The sequence below is a fragment of the Panthera tigris genome, chromosome E2 (assembly GCF_018350195.1).
Source record: "Panthera tigris isolate Pti1 chromosome E2, P.tigris_Pti1_mat1.1, whole genome shotgun sequence".
In the NCBI taxonomy this organism is placed as follows: domain Eukaryota; kingdom Metazoa; phylum Chordata; class Mammalia; order Carnivora; family Felidae; genus Panthera; species Panthera tigris.
In genome coordinates, this window is record NC_056674.1 from 51,767,825 (window position 1) to 51,790,547 (window position 22,723).

Genomic DNA, 22,723 nt, shown 5'->3' on the forward strand with positions numbered 1-22,723 from the left:
GAACTAGAAATAAAATATGCCTAGAGATGTTTCTGTTAACTTTTTATTGTAATGATTACTTTTCTGATGGAAATTTATCAGCATGTAATTAGTATAGAATTATTGATTTCAGAATTATCCTGTGCTGAACAATGGAAATTTCCTAAGTAACTGTCAGGTAATGAAAAAAAAAAATCAGTTACTGACAGGCTGTCATAGTTGAATCTAAAACCTAGGGGCAAAATACATATATTTTATGTAGTTTCCATTTCTAGACCCTGGATTTCTAAATTCTTCCTTATAAAATTTTAAATTTCTTTTTTTTTTGTTTGAAAGTTACCCTCCCCCCAATTGTTGATTTCTCTTTTTAAATAATCTCTTAATAGATTCTATTTTCACAGTGAAGGTGATTATAAATTTCCTCTTTTGGTGGTCGGTAGATGTCCCTAATTTAAGAAAACTAGAAAGATTTGGTATGAGAGCTGAACATCTAAGATCTGCCATATAGGGTCTTAGTGACGGAAGGCATGTGGTAAATGTTTATGGAATTACGTTGGCATTGTAGTACTTCCAACAGCTTTTGAAAGTGTCATAGTTACTGCTTCTGTGGATATAGAAATTAGTCCAATATTATGTGACGGAAAACTAATGTTCATTTACTTTAAAACAAAACTGTGTAGCAATGTGTTAGAGCCACAGCGGCCCCTCTGCCAAGTGCTAAGTAAATGCAATGAAAACATTTGTAAAAACAGTCTCACGCTGCAAAAGAGCTAGGAATGCCAGGTACCCCGTAGTAGCTGGATGTTCAAAGACACCTGGCTTGTCAGTGTCACGACTGTTTTTATGGTGTCTTGTTGATCACTCACCTTGGACGTGATCACCTACCTGGCACGCTGGAAAAGCACGGTTTTGACTAAGTGTTTGTTCCCTGTAGAACTTTGCTCGAAGTCACGATGTAAATGAACTGTTTTCTTTGATATACAGTATTGTGCTACTTTTTCCAGAAAGATGGAATCAATACTGTTGACGATAATGGGGGTTTGCATTTTTTCTAATTTCTTATTTAGGCTGATCTGAGCAAAGATGTTCAAATTTCCATTTATTTTAAACAAGATGGAGTTCTTGCTATGCAGAAAGAATATTTTTAGCTTAGTAATTTACTTAGAAACTGCCTTATTCAATATTGGATGTTAAATTTGAACTAAAACACATAGCATCATATGACATGGTTCTTACATTAACATTTTGTTGGATTGGAAACAGAATCAACTCATTAGTCATCTTAATTCATTTCAGTTGGCTTTCTCCAGAATTCTGGAGTCCAAAAACAACACATTTGTCAATTTTACACACAAAGGGAGAGGCAGGATGTAGTTTATAGTTAACCATCCAGCACTGCAATGAAAAGCCAGTGCAGTTAGAGTGAGTTGAATGAAATTCAGAGTGAGGCAGTATAATAAGATTTTGATGCAAATTGAATACTTTAAAAATTTGTTTTATATATGTCTTAATGAGATTGTCTTTCACAGATACTTTCATAGAATCTTGAAAACTATCTAAAGTTCGGTTTTCTGTCATTGTTATCCACATGGGTTCTAGAAAGGTCAAGGTCAGCCACATGTCCTTCCATACTTTGTTCTCGTTTGGCTTCACGCAGCTTAGAATTGAATGTTAAAAGTGCATTGTCTCCTCTGGGGGGTCAACAACTAAACTATGGCGCGTGGATCAAAACCAGCCCTCCCCTGCCTACTTTTGTTAATAACGTTTTATTGGAACACAGTGATGCCCGTCACTTACACTTTGTCTATGGCTTCTTTCATGTTATTTTAATAGAGCAGAATTGACAAAGTTTGCAAACCACAGGTTTATCTTATTAACGCGTTTCTCGTATAAGGATTTCTCTGGCAAAATTTAAGAGTTGTTAAGAAAGTAAAGCTCATCTCTTCTAAAAATTTGATATGCTTTTTCTCATTTAATAAGGGAGGGCATTATAAAGTGTTCTATTTCCTCTCATTACCTTGGTTGCCAGGAAGCTCGAGCTAACATTTTTGAATGCTCACATAAGTAGTCAGCTTACTCTAGTTCTCTGGGAGATCACCTTTTTCTTTTTTTTTCTTTCTTAATAGGGGCATGTGCATTCACTTAAAAAACAGCTTTTTGAAGTAGAAGTTTCACTTAACAAAGGTCACACGTTTTAATTGTGCACATGACCTTTGACAAATGTGTACATTCCAGCAATCCACTGCCACAATTAAGATACAGAACATTTACATCTCCCCAGAAATTTTCTTCCTGCTTCTTTGCCCCACCAGTTTGTTATTCTACCCCTTGTCCCTAGCAACCTCTGATTTTCAAGTTAGTTGAAATTCCTGTGTTGTATGTGGGTGTTTATAATATACTGCTCTAAATGCTTTTTTGGAAGGAATTGGTACTAGTGATTAATTGTTGAATAGGTTCTAGGGAGGCTAAGAATCATTTATTCTATTTAGTCTCCTGGACAGATGTTTAGATTTCTATAGGAAAATTTGAGATATAAATCACATGGAGGGCGTTTTAGCTAATGTTGTATTAATAATAAGCCTGATGTGTTGAGAGCTTGCTGCCGGCCGAGAACTCTGCATAAGTCATTTGATATTCCTACAACTCTGAAGGAGTAACCTCTTCTTAATAATCCCCTTGTACAGATGAAGAAACTGAGGCTCCTAGAAGTTAAATCTAGTAATTTCCTGGGGCAGCTGTAACAACGTACCAGAGAGTGGGTGGCTTAAACAGAAATGGATTGCCTCACAGTTCTGGAGGCCAGGAGTCCAAAATCAAGGTGTCCACAGGGATGGCTTCTTTTGAGGGCTGTGAGGGAAGGGTGTGGTCCAGGCCTCTCTCCCGGGCTTCCATGTGCTCCACCGGTGTCCTCCCTGTGCGCACACTGGGTCCGCATTTTTACCAGTCACAGTGGATTAGGGCCCACCCTGATGACCCCACTTGAACTGATTACCTCTGCAAAGACTCTATCTCCAAATAAGCTCACGTTCAGAGATACTGAGGGTTAGGACTTTAGCATACGAATTCTGAGGTGGGGATGGGGGAACAGTTCAACCCAGAATATTCAGCAGCCTTTTCAAGGCTCAAAGGCTTCCAGAATGTGACAGAGGCAGGAGCCTAACTCCGGTGGGTCTGACTCCAAAGAGTAACCCTGATGGGACAGTGGTCAGAAGAGGAGGCATGTAAATAATTTCCTGCTTTGAGATACATGAGATTCCCAGGGGTGGGGACCAAGGCTCAGAGAGAAAGTGGGCGGGCTTTGCCTAGGAGGAATCTGCAAGGGACTTTAGAGGCAATCAGGTCCCAGGGTCCAGTCTTCACCCTTCCACTTTACTAGCTGTTGGACCTTGGCTTTTCTGAGCCTCAGTTTTCTTGTCTGTACAATAGGGGTAGTAGCCTTGCGCAGCCACGGCGTTGGGAGTTAAATGGGACCGTGATGTAATAGTGCGTACGTGTGAAACACTAGACAGCGTGTGTTGTTAGGGAAGGGGAGTTGTGGGCGTTAACGAGACCGGAAGTTCTCAACCTTGAACAAGCATCTGAAGGCCCCGAAGGGCTCATTAGAACCCAGATCACCGGGCCCAGCACCTACCCAGCTCTCTGCTGCAGCAGGTGTGGGTTGGCCTGAGAATATGCATTTCTGAGTTCCCAGCTGCTACTGCTGCCACTCGTTGAGTGGCAAGGACTTAACTCTCTCTTGTTTGTGGATAGTGTTCTTCACTTTCCCAAGAGAAACCCCAAAGACAAGTCAGATTTCTGACCAATAGAAGTCTCATCTCCTCCACCTTACTCACTTGCCTCGTTTAGGAATGACTTAAATTCTGATTTTACTTCCCGGTAGTTGAGGCCAGGAAGCTTCGGAGACAGCTTATCTGGTCAAAAGCAGCACTGTATCAGTTTGCTCAGGTTGCCGTAACAAAATATCACACACTGGGTGATTCAATGGCAGAAACGTACCTCTCATTGTTCTGGGGGCTAGATGGCCAAGGTCAAGGTGCGGGCAGGCTTGGTTTCTCCTGAGGCCTCTCTGCTTGCCTCCTCCTTGCCCTGTCCTCACCGGGTCTTTTCTGTGTGTGCACACATATCTCTGCTGCCTCTCTTCTCAGAAGAGCACCAGGGGTATTTGGGTCAGAGCCCCACCCTCCTGACCTCCCACCCTCACCACCCCCTCAGAGGCCCCGTCTCCAACACAGTCATGTCAGGGGTTAGGGCTCAAAGTGGGAATTCTAGGTGGACACAGTTCAGTCCATAACAACCAGTAAGCCTCCCACTCTGTCTTGCCTCCAAGAAATTCTTTGATTTCTTGTTTCCTTTTCTCTGTCTTAAAGCACTGAAGAAAAGCTAGTACACCTTGTCTTAATAGAGCCTCTAAAACGTTATGTGCTCGCGGGGCCGGCTGCACGTTGGAGCCAAATAAAACATCTAGTTGCGCACGCTTCCTCCAGCTATCTATCCTAGGAGGGCAAATCTCCATTGGAATCTTTTGTGGCTGCTCCCCAATTGCACAGGCTCCCACTGCTGGGAACGGAGACCCCTCCAGGCTCCGAGTTTGCACTGAAGCTGCGTGCAAGCTGGAGTCCTCTATCAGGGCCCGTGTGTCTTAACCAGCTCAGAGCACTCGCTCTCCTTTTTTGAAATGAAGTTAAGCCTAATCCCTAATCGTGTATATTACCTGCGTGGGGACTCCTACTGGGACCTTCTTGGCCCAGAGGCGGCAGTGGTAAGAGGGGAGCCAAACACAAATTTACATCTGGCCGCATCCTCAGGAGTCAGGCAAAAATCAGCCTCAGCTGGAAGGCGCCCTGCTCATCTCTGACATTCATGCCAAGCAGGTGCCAGATCACAGCTGATAGTTAGATTACACGTTTACTGAGAGGTAGATTTTAAAATTGGTGTGTTTCACTAATCCCTCATCATGGTGTTCCAAAACAAAATGTTATCAAACTAAAAACTCCTTCCCCTTTCCCCTCGTCGGTGGGTCTGATTTGGTTTAAGGAGATCTCAGCTTAAAAAGTGATGAAGAAATGGAGAATTTCTCTTACGAATTATATGTCTCTTGGGGACCCAGGCACTGTAATTACAGAGTGCCTTACCAAAAGGTAAGCGTCAAACCGGTAACGATTCTTTGTGCTTTGTTTTGTTTCGCGCAGCCTGGCTTGTGGAAGGAAGTGAAGACTTTTGTGTACTTCCCCTTCTGAAAGCCAGCGTTGCTGGTACCTTCCATGCAGGATGGCTGTGGACTGTGTGACTATTGCAAAAGGACTCATCAGAAGTAGCAATTTGGTTTAAGAAAAAAAACAATTTTTTTCAAGTCAAAATGAGATAGTGGCTGGCTCAGTTGGTTAAGTGACTTCGGCTCAGGTCGTGATCTTGCGGTGTGTGGGTTTGAGCCCCATGTCGGGCTCTGTGCCTACGGCTCACAGCCTGGAGCCTGCCTCAGATTCTGTGTTTCCCTCTCTCTGCCCCTCCCCTGCTTGCACTCTGTCTTTCTCTCTGTCAAAATAAATAAAAACATTAAAAACATACAAACAATGCAAATACACACAGAGCCAAGCCACTGTTAGATTTTGTAAAACTTAAAAAAAAAGTGATTATATTAAAGATTCTAGGATGATCTGGGTTATATAGATTACAAGGGATACTTTTTCTTTAATGACTACAAGGTAAAGGATTATCCTTGGGTGTTTTTTGCATTAAATTCAGTCTGCTCTCAAGTGCTGTACATTTTGTCTCCTTATTGCACATTTTGAGCAAATCTCTCATTTTAATGTTTGCTCCCTAACACATCCCAGTGAATGTCCAATTCCTGGTTTTGTTCTGCATAAGGAGAAGGTGGAGGAGGTCTGACTATAGCACAGGCCCTGGTGGATCCAGAGAGCAGAGTTAGTGGGCCTGTCTCCCGACACATCTAGTTTCAACGGCAGAATCTCAGTCAGACTTCCGAGAAGTTACATCTTACAAAGTTATAAGCGGAGGAGAATGAAAGTCAATTTGGACGCTTCTAAAGTGAGCCTCAAAAAAGTGAATTTTCCCAGTGTGGCGTTCTGAGCACCTCCACATGACTTTGGGAGCATAAAGAATTTAATCTTTTCAAGAGGCGAAGTAATATAGCACTTTTTAGAAGGTAAGAGTCAAGGTCGATCTGAAATAAAAAAGGGGAGGCAGGGGCTTGAATTAGAAAGCGGGCTGCCTTGCTCCCACTGAAGATGCGGGCTTGGGGAAGGCTTTTCATTTCTGGAAGCTCTCAGTGGAATGGAGAAGTTGTTTTCTTCTTTTTTTGAACAGTCCCTTCCTAACCCTGCTTCTTAATTGACAAGATTGGAAAATGCTTTGGGAGATAGGCTGGTCATGGCCCCATGGGTTGTTGAGAAAGTAAAAGAAAGGGGTCTTTTTCTGGACAAGTGTGGTGCGGGACCTCCGCGGCCTCCCTGCTTGCTCTGCAGCATAAAGAACCCCGTCTCAAGCGGGCTGGCAAAGTGACGGAGGCCTCCGTCGTGAAAGGAAATCCTGGCCCAGCTGTGAAAACAATGAACTTGCTCAGTAACATAATACAGCGCGCTTGCAGATTCAGAGTTGGGTTCTCTCCTCTTGAAGTGGCTATAAATTAATCCATCAAAGTGAAAAAGGCCAAACTTGAGGGTAAACCGTTTCCACTTGCAAGCACCAGAGATCCTGTGGATCTCTTGGTAATGCTGCTGTGGGTGGCGAGTTCTGTGAGGAGGTAACACCAGGGGAGGGAGTGTGCGTGTGTGTGCGTGCGTGCATGCGTGCGGTTTTTGACTTATAGAAAAGCGTTGCCTTCCGAAGAGCATAGACTTGGGCCAAAGTAGCATGTCCTGAATTTGAGAGGTTATACAGAGCTGTCATGTTCTTTCCTGTATTACTGCCAAAGAGTAAAAGAAGCTGTACCTTCTTGAGAGCCTTGAAAATACATACTAGTTTCTACATCCAATAAGCTGGATTTAAGAGTGTGTGTGTGTGTGTGTGTGTGTGTGTTTTAATGGGAAGCCTTTGCTTTTGGTTTCTTCTATTTCGTCCTGTTTTATTTACCTCCCTAAGGATCTGGCCTGCATTTATAAAAGTGCCATATGTACAGTTTGCTAAAAAATCCAGCATGACGCCACTTTCTTCTTGAGACTGGGAGGGGGGGAGGGGGTGGTTGCGGGGGAAGTCTTTGTCTTTGGCCTCAATAAAGATCTCCAAAGTTTGGCACTGAAACCTTTCAGAAATGAAGGAAAAAGTTCGAGCATGGCTTGGTAAGCCTAGGGTGTTAAGAACGTCCCTTGTAAAAGGACTTACTGGTTGAAAGTGTAGAGGCAGGGTTCATTGAAGTCCGTGCTTGTACGTTGTTGACCTTGGAGAATGTGGAGAGAAACATTATTTCTGCGGATTAGTTATCCTGTTTCATAGGCCTTGCACAAAGAAATGTTTGTGAAAGCAAAGGATGGTGTTAATTCTGAGCCCTGTGATGAAATATTAAATAAGAGAGAAGGTAATTTGATAATGCATCACAGTTTGGGGACAGATTCCATTAAGTAAGTACGTTTATGTAATCAAGTAGCTGAAGAGGCCTGAATCCTTTGCCTTGACAAGATGACACAGAAAAGGAACGGGCGTCGTCGGTCGGCCGTTGGCACCGAAGCCCGTGGCGTGGGGACCATTTCTCTCTTTCAGAAGGACAACCATGCTCAGTAAGATTTAGCTTAAATCACATAAATGCCGAAAACGTAAACATGTGTCGTCAGGGCCACAAAGAATACGTACCAGTTTCTGTCAGTCGAGTGGAACAGAGGCAATTAGCGGACGGTGGGGCTGGTGAGTGGTGTTCCCGCTTGGTTTTTCCTGCCCTCAGGGGGCTCCTCCTACCCTAGACTCAGTTTTGCCCTTTGATCTTGGGAGTCCCAAGACCTCTGGGGCCCGTTGGTTTTCTCAGAGATGCAGTGATGACAATGGTCCTTCGTAGGGTGGCCGTGAAGAGCATCCGAGAGTTAGATAATGTGTTTCCTGAAGCTCCTGGCGGCGGCCCAGCACGAAGTGATGCTCGCTCCCGCGTCCTCCTCTTCACCTTCTTTCTCTGGGCTTCTCTAAAACCACGATGCTCAAAACACGTCTGGTGTATTCTCTTTGCTTTCTCACTTGCCTTGATTCCTCTGTGTTAAAATTTGCAAAGGCCCACTGTGATCAGTTAGATACATTCCGCCATTCACTTTTAGCCTCTTACTCTTTCAGGTATACACGCGTGTGTGAAAAGTGGAAACGGCATCCATGCGACCCATGCAAATGAGTCTTCCCAGGCCCCTACCAATAGCTCACGTGCCCATGTAGTCAGTGCGTAAATTTAAACATGTCCCTCCCCTACCTTTGTGTGTCACCGAAGGGGATCACACGTGTTACTCTGTAATTTCAATGTTTTTTCTTAATCATGTAACAGGGAGGGGCACCTGGGTGGCTCAGTCGGTCAGGTCGTGATCTCATGGTTCCTGCGTTCGAGCCCCATGTCGGGCTCTGTGCTGACAGCTCAGAGTCTGGAGCCTCCTTCAGATTCTGTGTCTCCCTCCCTCTCTCTCTGTTCCTCACCTGCTTACGCCCTGTCTCGGTCTCTCAAAAATGAGTAAAAATGTTAAAAAAAATTTTAAGTATAACAGGGAAATGGACGTTTAGATTCATTCCGGTTTTTTGGTTGTTTATGCAACATTCCTCTCCCATATTTGCTCATATGGGCAAGTGTATTTGTAGGACAAGTTTCTGGACGTGGAATAGCTGGGTGAAAGGGTGTGGCCATGTACAATTTGATAGATAGAACCCAATTGCCCCCAAAGATGTTGAATCATTTTGTTATTATTTAAAAAAATTTTTTTGAGGGAGAGAGAGGCAGAGGGAGACAGGGAGAGGGACAGAGGGAGAGAGACAATATTAAGCAGGCCCCACACTCCATGTGGAGCCTGACACGGGGCTCAATCCTGAGAGCCTGGGATCATGACCTGAGCTGAAGTGACCTGAGCTGATCATGACCTGATTTGGATGCTCGCCTGACTGAGCCACGTTGAGTCCTTTTGTTTCCCACTCCCCTGTTCCCCCCACCATTGATATATGTGGCTGCCTGGTTCCCCCAGACCCTGATCTGCATGGACCATGCTCAATTTAGTTGTCCTTACAAAGTCTGTCTTCACTGGGGCTGCCTAGGACCATGTTAATTGTAATATCTTTAGGCACTATTTTCTCTGTAATGCCGAACACGCCGGGTACACACGGTCCCTGCCCGGTGGGATGAGATCTTACTCAGGCAGCACAAGTAGGCAGCCTGGGGTCAGTGTTGCCTCTTGAGGGATCCCAGACAGTCACTTGGAATTTACCCTGTGGTTTTAGAAAACTTACGGCCTTAGTGTTACACTGCCCAAAACACGTAAGTGCAGCCTAGCGATAGTTCCAAAAGATGCTCTGTGTGACGTGGCCATTTCCTGCTGCTGTATCCCTCCCTCTCCAGTTGGTATCTTTCTTTGGGAAACGATTATATTTGAGGCCTGCGTATGTTACAAGGGCTATTGCTGGGACTTGTTGCCAGCTGTCCATAACACAGGCATTTAAAAGCAGGGCTGATTATGCCTTATTTTCCTCTGGAGAGGCCTGTATAGTTTTGTAATTTATTAAGAGTTCGCCATCACAGTTAGTGTTGAGCGAGTGTGATTTGTGACTCTTCGGAACTGAGAACTGTGTAATTGAGATGGCGTGGCAGGGAAGTGTAAACGTTCAGGTAGGTGAAGTGGTGACACAAGCAGCAGGGTGGGTTATCTGGTCACTGCACTTGTGGCACTGACCTTAGGGCGTCGGTGAATATGTCTCCTGGACCTTCATTTGAAGTGCCCTCAGAGCGTCTGATTTCAGCGTCGTGGTCAACGTGGAGTCACCGTAATTTCATTTACATGAATCAGATCACTTCGGGAAGTTCGGTCCTTGTACTTACAGGGAGGATATTGGCGAAGCTGAACGCAGTGGTGAATTAACACAAAAGTTGTCCCCAGGTTTGAATTTTCCGCAAAGCTAACTCAGGATGAAAGACCTCAGGTTCACCTTGTTCTGTACGTGTTGGTAGAGCTCCAGGGTGGGGGAGTTGGCGGGTGCTGGAAGGTTCTGCAACTTGTTGATCCGTTCGTTCCTAAAGATTGCTGTAGTGGTATGTTGGGGGGCGGGGATCACCTTCTTCGTGGCCTTTTAATTGTGTGCATTTGCAAGTATCATTTGTCTCCAGTGTTTCTCAATTATAAATTAATAATAACAACCCATTAGAAATTACGGGTGCTGTAAGCCCCAACTCCTTTGGGCATCTTAATAAAAATGATAATTAAAACCATAATTTACAGTAAATGGGGACACTGCCCAAGTAAATCCACAGTATGGAGAAAATTAAAAAAACCCAAACCAGAAGGAGACTTTGAGTGCTAGGGAAAGAACTGACCTTGTTCTTAGCAACTAGGGTCTTTGTCCATATTTGTGAGGACTGGGTTCCCACCTTGATGTCCATTGTGCCTGAGGAATCCATGACTCTGTCCCCACTTATCTGTCCTCCCAGTGAGTTGGACCGGGGATGGTCACCTGCTCCACCCGCCCCCTCCACCGCCACACACAAACCCACCCCTCCTCCTCCATATTCACTGCCTGCGTAAACCAGTGGATAACCTCTTCTGGGGCCGGGCTGGCATCTGTGGAGACATGGGGTTCTCCCTCAGACCTAGACTCAGGCAGTCATCAGACTTTGGTGCGATGTTTACCTCCCAGATTATTTTCTCATTTTTCCCTTAGCTGTTCAGCCTACGAGGATACCTTATCCCTTCCTGGCTGTTCACAAGGCTTCAGTGTCTTCAGCTTACCCACCTTCTGTATGACCACCGGAGGGATCTTAAGTGAATAAAATAATAAAATAATAATAATGATAATTAGTATTTTAGCTATATAATGTGTATCACTATATAACATGTAATTATCTAGTTATAATACTGATACTAATTATTATTCTTCCTAGTGCTGCTCTCTGCCCAAATTCTTCCACAGCTCCCTGCCAGCTGCCAGGACCCCACAGTTTCTGCTTGCCAGACAGGGTTTCCTCTGTCGTGTTCCCTCTTCCTCATTCATGCGGGCCCCATCTCCAGTCCATGATCTTGTCTTGGCCTTTCTTGGCTCGACTGGTTCATTTTTACATCCTCTGGTCCCAGCATGGTTCTCGCCCAGAGTTTCTGCTCCCACTCAGTGACATTTGGGAAACGCAAAGAAGGCAGGTCACGAAATGCACAGCCCGGATCCTGATTCTTGGAGGTCCCCGAGTCATTCCCCTGCGTTTCCCAGTGCAAAGCGAGTGCTGCCTCCTGGTCTTGCGGGGTGTCGCTGGCATCCTGATCTTCTCATGCTTGACAGAGTGGGACCTGACGGGGTTCCAATAAAGTCTTGAGCCGGTCAGTGTGAAGGATTCTTTGAGATGCGACAATTCGGATGTGAAAATTCTGATCGAGGCAGTTTTGTGGCCACGCTTGAGCACTGTGTCTAGTATGAATCTTACCTGTATCGTGTGCGCACGAGCATCGAATGCCTGCAAGGGTCTGGCAGGTAAAGTCAGCAGCGTGGGTGGTGACCATGGCCAACAGGAGGGCACAGACCCCGTCTCTAGCCTGTGGCAGCAGTGGGATTAGGGGCCTCGTGTGGTTCTGTCCTAATCTTTTTCAGAGAAGGTGGACATCTTCCCTTAGATACATAATCTCTTCGGTGTTTTTTTTTTTTTTTTTTCTTTGATCCTGGTGACTAATTCATATTAGGAAGGAAGGGAGGAAGAGAAAGTGGGAAGTAGAACAGGGGAAAAAAGAAAGGAGAGGAGAGGAAGAGGGGGAGCGGGGGAAACTGTTTGAGCCCAAACAGAACAGGCGGTGGGTTTGATTGATCCTTTGATGAGCAGTTTGTAGCCTCCACTCTAGAGAATGAAATCTAGTGTGAGAAAGCAGGTATGTAACATTTTGGGGGGAGTGTTTTCCTTTTTATGGTATTTTAATGTTTATTTGCAAATCTTTAAACCCGACAGCAAGATAATAACCTTCATGGCCACTTATTCTTCCCGATTGGATCAGACGTAACAAGTGCTAGAAAGCGGATGGTGCCCAGTGTTTTAAAATGTCTTCTCTGTTTTTTTTTTTTTTTTTATATTATTAGCTTTAAATATTCTTCTGAACGCACTTGCCACCTCCGTGCAGTTAAGCCGGTTCAATTTAAACATTGTCATAAAGTTAATTTTTTATAAGATGAATCAGGTTATTAAATTTAGTAAACCATTGCCTTCATTATTTTGCATAAACTTTGGCACTGAGCACGATTGGCTCAGCACAACTACATTTAGCTAATTAAACTGGTCATCAGCCGCGGTGTTAGGAGCATGAGGGATGCTATTCTTATGAGCTTTGGTGGGACTCTAGCAGTAGGTAGCATTATTAAACTTTTTTTTTTCTTTCCTTTTTCTTCCTTTCCCTCTTGTTTTTCTCCTCCTCCCTCCACCTCCCTCCACCTCCCTCCACCTCCCTCCACCTCCCTCCACCTCCCTCCACCTCCCTCCACCTCCCTCCACCTCCCTCCACCTCCCTCCACCTCCCTCCACCCCCCTCCACCCCCCTCCACCCCCCTCCACCCCCCTCCACCCCCCTCCACCTCCCTCCACCTCCCTCCACCTCCCTCCACCCGCCTCCACCCCCCTCCACCCCCCTCCACCCCCCTCCACCCCCCTCCACCCCCCTCCACCCCCCTCCACCCCCCTCCACCCCCCTCCACCCCCCTCCACCCCCCTCCACCCCCCTCCACCCCCCTCCACCCCCCTCCACCCCCCTCCACCCCCCTCCACCCCCCTCCACCCCCCTCCACCCCCCTCCACCCCCCTCCACCCCCCTCCACCTCCCTCCACCTCCCTCCACCTCCCTCCACCCCCCTCCACCTCCCTCCACCCCCCTCCACCTCCCTCCACCCGCCTCCACCCCCCTCCACCCCCCTCCACCCCCCTCCACCCCCCTCCACCCCCCTCCACCCCCCTCCACCCCCCTCCACCCCCCTCCACCCCCCTCCACCCCCTCCACCCCCCTCTACCCTCCTCCCCCTCCTCCCTCCTCCTCCCCCCTCCTCCCCCCTCCTCCCCCCTCCTCCTCCTCCTCTTTCTTCTTCCTCCTCCCTCCTCCCTCCTCCCTCCTCCCTCCTCCCTCCTCCCTCCTCCCTCCTCCCTCCTCTTCCCTCCTCCTCCTCTTTTTTTTTTTTATAGAACTCCACACTCTAGAGAGCTGGTTTACTGTAGGAGTGTTAGTGTTACTGTCCTTCCTGTTAAACCTTCATCTTTTGAAATCTCCATGCTTTGGTTGGGGCTCCAAAGGCAATTGTAAAGGATAAGAAAATGGAGCTGTGTCTTGCAGCTTTTAAAAGGTGACCGGCAGCATGTGACGCGTTGCTCAGAGAAAGGAAGATGTAAGAGCCAGAGGGTAATTCTCCACGACACAGGAGTATATGGCTGCATGGTAACCACAGCCAGGGATTCCATAAAGCAGAGAGGGTGCAGATCTGTGGTCCCTGTTCCTCTTGGTACTAAAAACTCCTTTGCTGTAGGTCATTTTGTCAAGTGAGCTAGCAGTATGGTTTAAGAGACTTGTTTGGAAAAATAAATTCGGATAGAACACGCACATGCCGTTTCCCCTACAGATTGCCAGGTAGTGTCATTCAAAACCTCGGTGAGCCCTGTTTTGCAGGATCTTAATATTTTATTCATCGTTAAAAAGGAAGTTAGAGAGCCGTCAGTGTTGTTTGAAACAACTTGGATTGCTTTGAAATAGTCCAGAGTTGTAGCCTATTAGTCACCTGTAAGAACCATTCGTTCCTCTGGCAGATATTTATTGAATCCTACTGGGTGTTAGTCCTATAGGATACAGAGATCAGAAAGGCACAGATTCTACAGAGTGTACAGTTAACCTGGTGAATGGATGAATAAAGCCCCGGGGTGGGCCTGGCCCTGCATCGTATCAGTGCTCTCTCAGTCCTTTAAAACTACGGTTGCTAACCAATGGCTGAGTGTCGCGTCCCCCATTCTTCCTCCGCATCATTTTTTTCTTCCTATGCCCTCTGCTGAAAATGTGAAAAAAATACTTCTGGTAATTGCTCTGACCTGGACGTTTCACGGGGACACAGAGTCTGCCATTTTCAACAAGCTCTTCTGGGTGTGTAAAGTCCTAGGAGTGCAAGTGAAGTCATTTTTGGCCACTTCATGTTCCCTCCATATGGCTGTCAGTGTTTCATTAGTGCGATTGATGTAGCACATCGGTTAGCAAGATTTTGTCCTAGGCCCGCCCCCGTCCCGTCTCGGAACAGCTGGGCTATAAAACCTGGTCCTTTACTTCTTTCTCTTTCGCCCATGACGTTAGGTATCCTTTGCCACTGGTGGTAAGTGGTGAAGTTGGCATCACGGATCAAAATTGGTAAATTCCAGATTGTTGTCTTCTGGCCTCATGGCTTGAAGATAAGGTTTCAAGCAGCTTTCACCACATACGCCAGAGCGGGTGAAAGCAGATTTAGATGTTAAATGTTTCAGATTTGAAATCCTTTGGGCAGTATGTTAACATCAGGTTCAAACACAGGAGGTTCTCCTTAGATAACGTTAAGTGAATATCTTGGGATACAGAACTTGGCATAACCTGAAAAATAGCTCATGTTGTTTCTACAGTCAAGTTCACGTGTGCTCTGGAGCCAGTATTCAGACAAATGGAATGGTGGGTCTTGTAGCGAATTTCTTTAAATTCTGGTTGATGTTAAAGCCAGTCAGCTCCTGGGTTTGCTGTTGGGAGCAGATCTGGGAGAGAGTGTTAAGTTTTCAGTCGTAATGACTGTGTTATATTTGATAGGTCCTGCAAGTCAGAGAGGAGACACAGGACCTGAGGATTTTGGAAAGAACTGGGAATTCACATTTATTTTCTACCTACTATTTTTATGTTAGGCTCTTAGTGTAAGTTGACTACTCCTCATTTTAAGGAGAGATAGCTGGGTTTCTGATAGGTTAAAGGCATAGCCCACAGCTTATAAATAGCTAGAGCTGCGGTCAACGTAAGTGTGTCGAACTCCTGAGTTTGAGTTTTCCACTATGCTGTGCTGGCTTCCCTTGAGAGCTAGTTTATATAAATAGCCTGGCCTCCGTGAAGATTCTATCTATGGGAGATACGAATGGATGCATTTTGCTAGACTCTTTCACACGGCCATCTCAGCGAGGCACTGGTACACAGATCTCTCACACGTCTTCACAGTATCTTGGAAACAGCAGTCGGTGGCCGTTTGACATGGCGTTGGCTGAATTAAGTTCCTGCCCCCTCCAGTAGGATTGGTTCATTCGCTGTTGCGGGGTTTGCCGTGTGGTGTTTCTCACAGCTCACAAGACACTCCATTTCGCCCTTAGAGCAGTGTGTGCTGTGCAGGCTCCTGGTTGTTCTACGTCTTTGCCAACATTTGGTGTGGTCACTTGAAAAAATTTTTTTGAATATTAATTTATTTTTGAGAGAGAGGGAGCGAACCTTGGGGAGCGGCAGAGAAACCATGAACTCTTCAAAGACAGTGACCATGTCTGAGTCTTTATTCCTTATTCTTTGTGTTGAGCACAGGATCTGCTCATTCTCAGATGGTCATTAAATGGCAGACTGTGCTGTGATCTCTTCCTATGGCTTGGCCTTCATCTTGGGGATGGGGCTCAACCTCAACCATGCTGACACTTTGGGCCAGATGATTTCCCGTCATGGGGACCGTCCTGTGCTTTGTAGGGTATTTTGTAGCACTTCTGGCCTTTACCCACGAGTTGCCAAGAGCACCTTATCCCCAGTCGTGACCACTGAAAATGTCTCTCAGTGTTTGCAACTGTCTTCCAGGGGACAGATGGCCTCTGGCTGAGAGCCATTTGGGTAATGTGTGTGGTGCTCAGTAAAGGCCGTTCAGCTGAGTCAATGTTTTGCATTTGTGTTTTCTAATGTTGACTTTCCTTTAAACCATAGGGTTTGAAACTGCCAAGTCTTTTGCCCTCCATGGTGCACACGTGATCCTCGCCTGTAGGAATATGACAAGGGCCAATGAAGCTGTGTCACGCATTTTAGGAGAATGGGTAAGCAAGCACTTGACTTTTTTTTTTTTTTTTTAATTGTCAGATAGACACGCCGGATAAACACATGGAGATTTTAGTACAGTGCATAAAGTTTATTGCTCTTGGAATAACGTTTTTCTTTATTTTTAAAGTCATATTCTCTTTGTTTATTTTATGAATGAAAGGGCAAGCGAGCCTGTTATTATCCACACGTTTGTTTATGGTTCATTGTCAATGTCATCTTTATTAGTCAGAGGTTTGAGAATGTTTACTCATTCAGCTCATTTATTAAGAAAAATAAAATGTGGTTAACGCCGTGTATGCAGCTAAGAGTTTGTTATGCTTACGGTTTGTAAGATTAGAAGGCGGTGGGGGCGGGGGCAGTGGGCTTTAACCTTATCTCTGTTTTTCACTTTTTGCTCTTCTCTCTCTGTGTGGATGTGGGTGTTGTGCACAAACATTTACCGAAGGCCTGCAGTACTCTTGAGGCTAAGGAATCAGCATATCAAACAGAACAGAGTCCCTGTCCTCCCCTGGGCTTGCCTTCTGTAGGAGAAACAGACTGTTAGGGGTCATTACGTTTAATACCGAACACACTGCCGAGTTGTCATAAACACTGTGAAGCCCGGTAAAGCAGGGCAAGGGACGAACAGGTGTAGTGTGGACTACGTGAGGTTGGGCAGTTCGCAGAGAACCCTCTGAGGCTGTGACGTGTGACCCTCGGATGAAGTAAGGCAGCAGGCTGCGTCAGCGCCGGGGGGTGTGTTTTCTAAGCAGCGGGAGCGGCATGTGCAAAGGCCCAGGCATGGGAGCGTGCCTGGAGGATTCAGGGTCAGCAGGGAGGCTGGTGTGGCTGGAGGCAAATGGCAGGGGAGGAGGGGGACAGAGGTGCTGCGGGGCGTCACTGGGACCTCAGAGTCAGCGAGGAAGAAGACACGAGCGGGTCTGAGCCAGAGAGTGGCCCAGGTTGGTCACTTGTGTAACAGGATCGCTGGGCTTCAGTGTGAAGTGTAGACCGTGTTCGTTCGTTCGCTCGTCTCGTATTCGTGTATTTATGATGTGGACCTCGTCATAGGTACTGCGGTCTTCTGTTAAGGAAACCCTGTCTTTGTAGAACTTTCAGCCCAGGGTGGAAGTGTGATTTAACCAAAGACACGTAAACAAAAGTGAAAACTTGACACGGCAGTACTAGGTCCTAGGAAGCGTACGTCGTTCTTGGAAATGGTGACTAACGCCTGGACGCGGGGACATTCAGAGACCCCGAGAAGGAAGTGACTGAGCTGACATCTCAGGAAAGACCCGGGGGGGTGGGGGGGGACGGACAGAGAAGGTCAGACTGGGCAGAGGGCATGGACTGTGTGGGGGCCCTGGGAAGAGGAGACCCTCGAGTGGCTGGGAGCAGAGCGGGAGGGCGGTCGGACAGCCCTTGCCGAGGCCGTCTTCCTTTCCTGGGTGCTGTGGAAGACTTCTTGCCGTCCGAAGAAACACACCATGGTGCCTGTAGGAGAACGTCTGATGTTTTGGGTTTGTGGAGTCTGCTTGGGATTCTCTGTCTGTCTCTATCTCTGCCTCTCCCCCGTTCATGCTCTCTCGAAAGTAAATAAATAAACTTTAAAAAAAAAAAGAAAAGGAAGATTAATTTCTGCCTTTTCAGTATACTTCAAATGAAATATTTCCAATTCAGTAAATCTCTTTTTATGTATTTAAAAATTTTTTTAATGTTTATTTTTGAGAGCACGAGCAGGAGAGGGGCAGAGAGAGGGGGAGACACAGAATCCGAAACAGGCTCCAGGCTCTAGGCTCCGAGCTGTCTGCACAGAGCCCGACGTGGGGCTTGAACCCACAAACCGCAAGATGATGACTTGAGCTGAAGTTGGAGGCTTAACCGACTGAGCCACCCAGGCGCCCCTGAAATTCAGTATATTTCAAATGAACCCTTGTCTTGAGTTCTGTGGATTCATTTGAGTTAAATTAAGACAGAAATAACAGGGCCCATTTTTTTTTTTCTGAGGGTCTTACCATCTCTGTGAGTCTAAAGTTAAGTAATAACCTATATTAGGTGATGTAGTAATCACTTTTAGAGATGTAGAAGGCAAAAAATGGTAACATGTGCATATGGTCTGAATGTTCGTACAGGACCGGCAAGGTATGAAATAAAAAGTCAAAGTCCCTCCCAGGCCTTCTCTTGGAAGGTAAATACTATGAACCATTTCTTGTATATTCTTTCACAAAAGTTTGTATATACTAGTAAACATACACGTACTGTTGTGTACTTGGAGTATTTCAGTGAATCCCGTAAGATCTTTCCTTATCAGTGCATATAGATCCACCTCATGTTTTGAACTGTTGTGTAATCTCCTTCGTGTGCTTATACTGTAATTTAACTGAGCACTTTCCCTTTTCTTGGACCTTGTGTTGTTTGCCTTGTTTCGCTGTGCTAAGTGACACTGTCTTAAAGTTCAGTCGCTTGCGTTTTCATCCAGTGTTCCATCCAGAACGTTACATAGGGCAGAATCTTAGCGGCGGACTCATTGATTCAAAGGGCATTTGTACTTAAAATTTTGGTAGCAGCTTCTCAGCTGGCATTGGGTGGTATGATACCAGTTTGTCTCGCTGCTGGAAGAGTATTTAGCAACAGGCAGTGTCAAACTTGCACAGTTTTGCCCATTTGATGTTATTCCTAAACTAGCAAAAAACTAAATTCAGTGGCCCTCGTAATACTGCAAGAACCATATTGTACGATGTTACTAATACGTAAACTTGTCTTAGAAGGTAATGCTAAAACACAAATGTTTATGCATTTCAAAGATTATCTTTATTCCTCATATGTGAGAACAGATACATTTTGTATTTAACTCATTATAACCATTGTTTTATGGAGAGAGGCAGAAAACCCTGGATCTGCCCTATTTAGCCTTAGTTAAGTGGGGCCTTCGCAAGCCTCTTAATCCATTTAGTGCCTCGGTTTCCTCCTCTCTCCTTCTGACAAAGAAGGTTGAATGGTATGAGCTTAAAGACCCACCATTTTGTTTCTCTTTCTTGCATTTTAAGCCAAAATTGGGTTTTGGGCGTAGGTTTCAGAGGACAGAACGTATCCTTGTACACTTTCATGCTACGATGTTAGTAACTTGATGTCCACGGGCAAACAGTGCTCCCAGAGGAAGAGTTACCCAAAAGTATTCACTGTCAGGCATGTGAGTAAAGGAAATGGGAACAAAACAAATCTTACTCACATGGCGGTTCAAACATTTAAATCAGATTTTGTAGGTTGTACACTGATCTCTGTGTCCTGTCTCATCTGTTGGCTTATTCCCTGCGAATATCGTTACACTCTTTCCTCATTTCCCCTTAGATGATGATTATGGGAGCTCAGATTTAGCACCAAAGGCCATTTTCTGTCATTGCGTTATTACCATGGTGCCTGCCTTCGAGATCCACCTGGAGCTCCCCTCACTACCCCACCCTCCGTACATGCTGGTTTGGTTTCCTTCAGGCCCTGCCTTACCTCATCTCTGCGCTGGGATTTAACCTGGCACATCCTTAAATGCCACCTCCTTGCGTTTCTCAAGGTCAATTTGATTGACTCCAGTTTTTCCAGCTGCTAGCCAGCTTGAGCGTGTTCATACTTTATCCGCGATGAATCCTATCAGTAGCAGAGCCGGGAAGGTACTGTAGCATATTGGTGCCTCACGGGAGGTTCTCGAAACGATCCAAAGTTTTTTGTTGCAGCAAAAGCTCGCTCAGAAGTCTGTGGGCCGTTTGGCTCAGCGCTGGCTCGCATGTGCCAGGGCTCCGCGGGCCTTCTCAGCTTGGCTCTGAAGGTGGAGTTCACGCCTCCTTCCCCAACTTGTTCTTCCCTGCCTGGTCTTTCTATTCCTGCCTTCACGGCACATTCTAGAACTGCTGTGTTCCAGAACACGCGTGTCTGCCTCCAAGCCAGCGGAACATTATTCTCCTGCTCACCGTGGGGCACCTGACAGCCGCTCTTTATTGAGTCCCTGTCATGTGCTGGGTCCTGGGCAAGGCACTTCATATCCCTGTTCAGGAGATACAAAAGCCTGGTCTTCTCCATTTTCTAGAAGAGGCGGTGGAGGGCTCAGGGGTGAAGGGGTCCTCCCAGAGTCACGTGGCTGACGAGCACAGAGGCAGGCTCCTGGCACTGTTGGCACACTCGGCCTCCAGTCCCAAAGTTCGTCCACCTCACGGCGTGGCTTTTCTCCCAATATTGGCTTCATGCATGTTCATTACCTTTCAGGCTTTGCTTTCAGAATTGCTAGATGCTGGTTGAGGGATTAATTTCAGGATTAACCCTGTGTCTCAGAGGAAGCAATACTTAGGTATCTTACTGTCCTCAGCAATCCCTTTTCATTCAAGACATCCTTTATAGAGTTCTCAAAAACACTTTTGGGGGGGGGATCTAGCTATTTAGTAAAACATAACTTAAATGAAAACACATTCCATATGGAATTCTATTAAGAGCCTATACGCAATTAAGACTGCTAATAATTGGGGCGCCTGGGTGGCGCAGTCGGTTGAGCGTCCGACTTCAGCCAGGTCACGATCTCGCGGTCCGTGAGTTCGAGCCCCGCGTCAGGCTCTGGGCTGATGGCTCGGAGCCTGGAGCCTGTTTCCGATTCTGTGTCTCCCTCTCTCTCTGCCCCTCCCCCGTTCATGCTCTGTCTCTCTCTGTCCCAAAAATAAATAAAAAACGTTGAAAAAAAAAAAATTAAAAAAAAAAAAAAAAAAAAAGACTGCTAATAATTAATTCACGGGAAAACGCCCTCCTGCTGAGATGTTTGGGATGCTCGAAAGTTAGTAATACGAATTGAAAACAATTAAAATCGGATAACATGGACAATATAGAAGTAAACTACCCTCTTAAAAGGCCAATCCATTCAGCATAATTTAAAAAGGAGGGAGGGTAGGGAGGCCCATCAGTCCCCAGTCATATTTCAGTGAATTATCTCTGGATCTGGGGTTCATGCCTATGTTGTTAAGTTGCCCTCCGTATGAGGATGTGATCTACCCCATTCACATCCTTAAGTGGATTACAGACTAGTGTCCCCTCTAAGACAAGCACCTGTTTTTTTTTTTTTTCCTGGGTATTCCAAGGAGCCCACGGAATGGGCTGGCTGATTAGGTAGTTTACTCTCCTGTTTTCAGGATGGCGTGGATTCTCTTTTAGTTAGCAGCACTGTCTCTATGGTAGGATTCCATGCAAGTTCTCTACATTTGGGACATGATAGGTGTGTCTGAATCCCCGCTCTGCTGTGTGGTTTAGGATTTCCTTTACTCAGTAAGTACTTCTCCAAGGATGGTTTGTTGCTCTGTGTGTGGAGATGTGGCCTGTCCCATTCTCCACCCTGAGATCCGAGGACCTCCAAGGGGGATTGTATGCAATGAGCAATAGTTGATGAGGTATCAAAATGTACTTTAGAAACAACTGCAACCAGACTCCGGCAACCCAGGGTAGAGCTCTTGAAAGGCCTACGGGGGTCTTCTACTTCCTTCCTCCTCTCTCACCTTATTACCATTCCTGAATTTTTAGATTCTTATAACTTGGGAACTGAGGCTTTTGGTTCTGGGGAAGAAGGAGATTGAATAGCACCGAAGCAGCTGGGACTGAGGTCCCCCTCCTGTCTACACACACATCAGTTGTGTGCAGGAGGAAGAGCGGTGGGGCCGTGGCTGGGGCTGCTAGGGGGATTGAAAGGGTGGGGGAAGCAAGCCCGCCTCGTGAATGCCAGGCCCTTAGCTTATCTGCTTATTATGTAAGAGAGTTCACATATGGGGGCTGCCCATTGGCGAAATGTGGGGCCCAGTGAATGTGCTGAAGTTCTAACGTCTACTGGAGACTGAGATAACCGAGGAGTTGGCCAGAAGTAGCCTGGTCCGGGAAGAGGGGCTGACGGTCCTCCGCTGGCATCCTTATGCGACCCACTTGCGAATCCTCAGACTGTGGCTTGGACCTGTTCCCCTGTCCTAAGGGAGGAGTGACTCAGCCATGTTTAGTTTGGTGAGAAGCTCTGGTCCCCAAGGAAGACTTCAAGTCCATGCTTTTCTGACTTGTGTTTTCATTTGGCTTAAACCTCAGGTCTTCCTGGGAATGGTTAGGACGGTGTGCTCTCGGCCAGGAGAAGGCAGCCGGGATCCAGCTCAGCTGCTCTCATTTTCTCCTGGGTGTGTTAGCCAAGATTCCCGAGAGGTCTAGAGAAGGCAGGCTGGGTGGGTCTCAGGGTGCCTCCTGGGCAGATGTCCCTTGGTGGGGAACGTCATCTCCAGCTGATGACCACTGCTGTAAAATATGCTGTGTTCTAATGGCGAAGCATAGAAGCACATACACCCTATGACCTTTAGTGAATTCCTTAAGTTCTTCAACTACGGTTTCTTCATCTATAACAATACAATAATTCAGACAACAGTATTTATGCCAGGAGACATAAGCGGCTCTATTAAATGCATTGACCGTATGCATGTATAGTCTTTAACGCATTGCTGAGGGTAGATTGAGTATTCAATTAAATTTTATCTGCTGCTATTAATAACTATAATAATAATTTCTTATTTATACATGAAGGTACGAGTGAT

The 22,723-nt window shown here is 46.1% G+C and overlaps 1 protein-coding gene across 1 annotated transcript in view; it reads left to right on the forward strand.

The window, feature by feature from the left end:
- The window catches only part of WWOX (WW domain containing oxidoreductase), a 977,998-nt gene that overhangs the window by 33,068 nt on the left and 922,207 nt on the right, over positions 1 to 22,723 (forward strand). Inside the window, exon 5 of the mRNA XM_042969270.1 lies at positions 16,050 to 16,156. Within this exon, the coding sequence (XP_042825204.1) occupies positions 16,050 to 16,156 (107 nt within the window). The remainder of the gene's footprint in view (positions 1 to 16,049; positions 16,157 to 22,723) is intronic.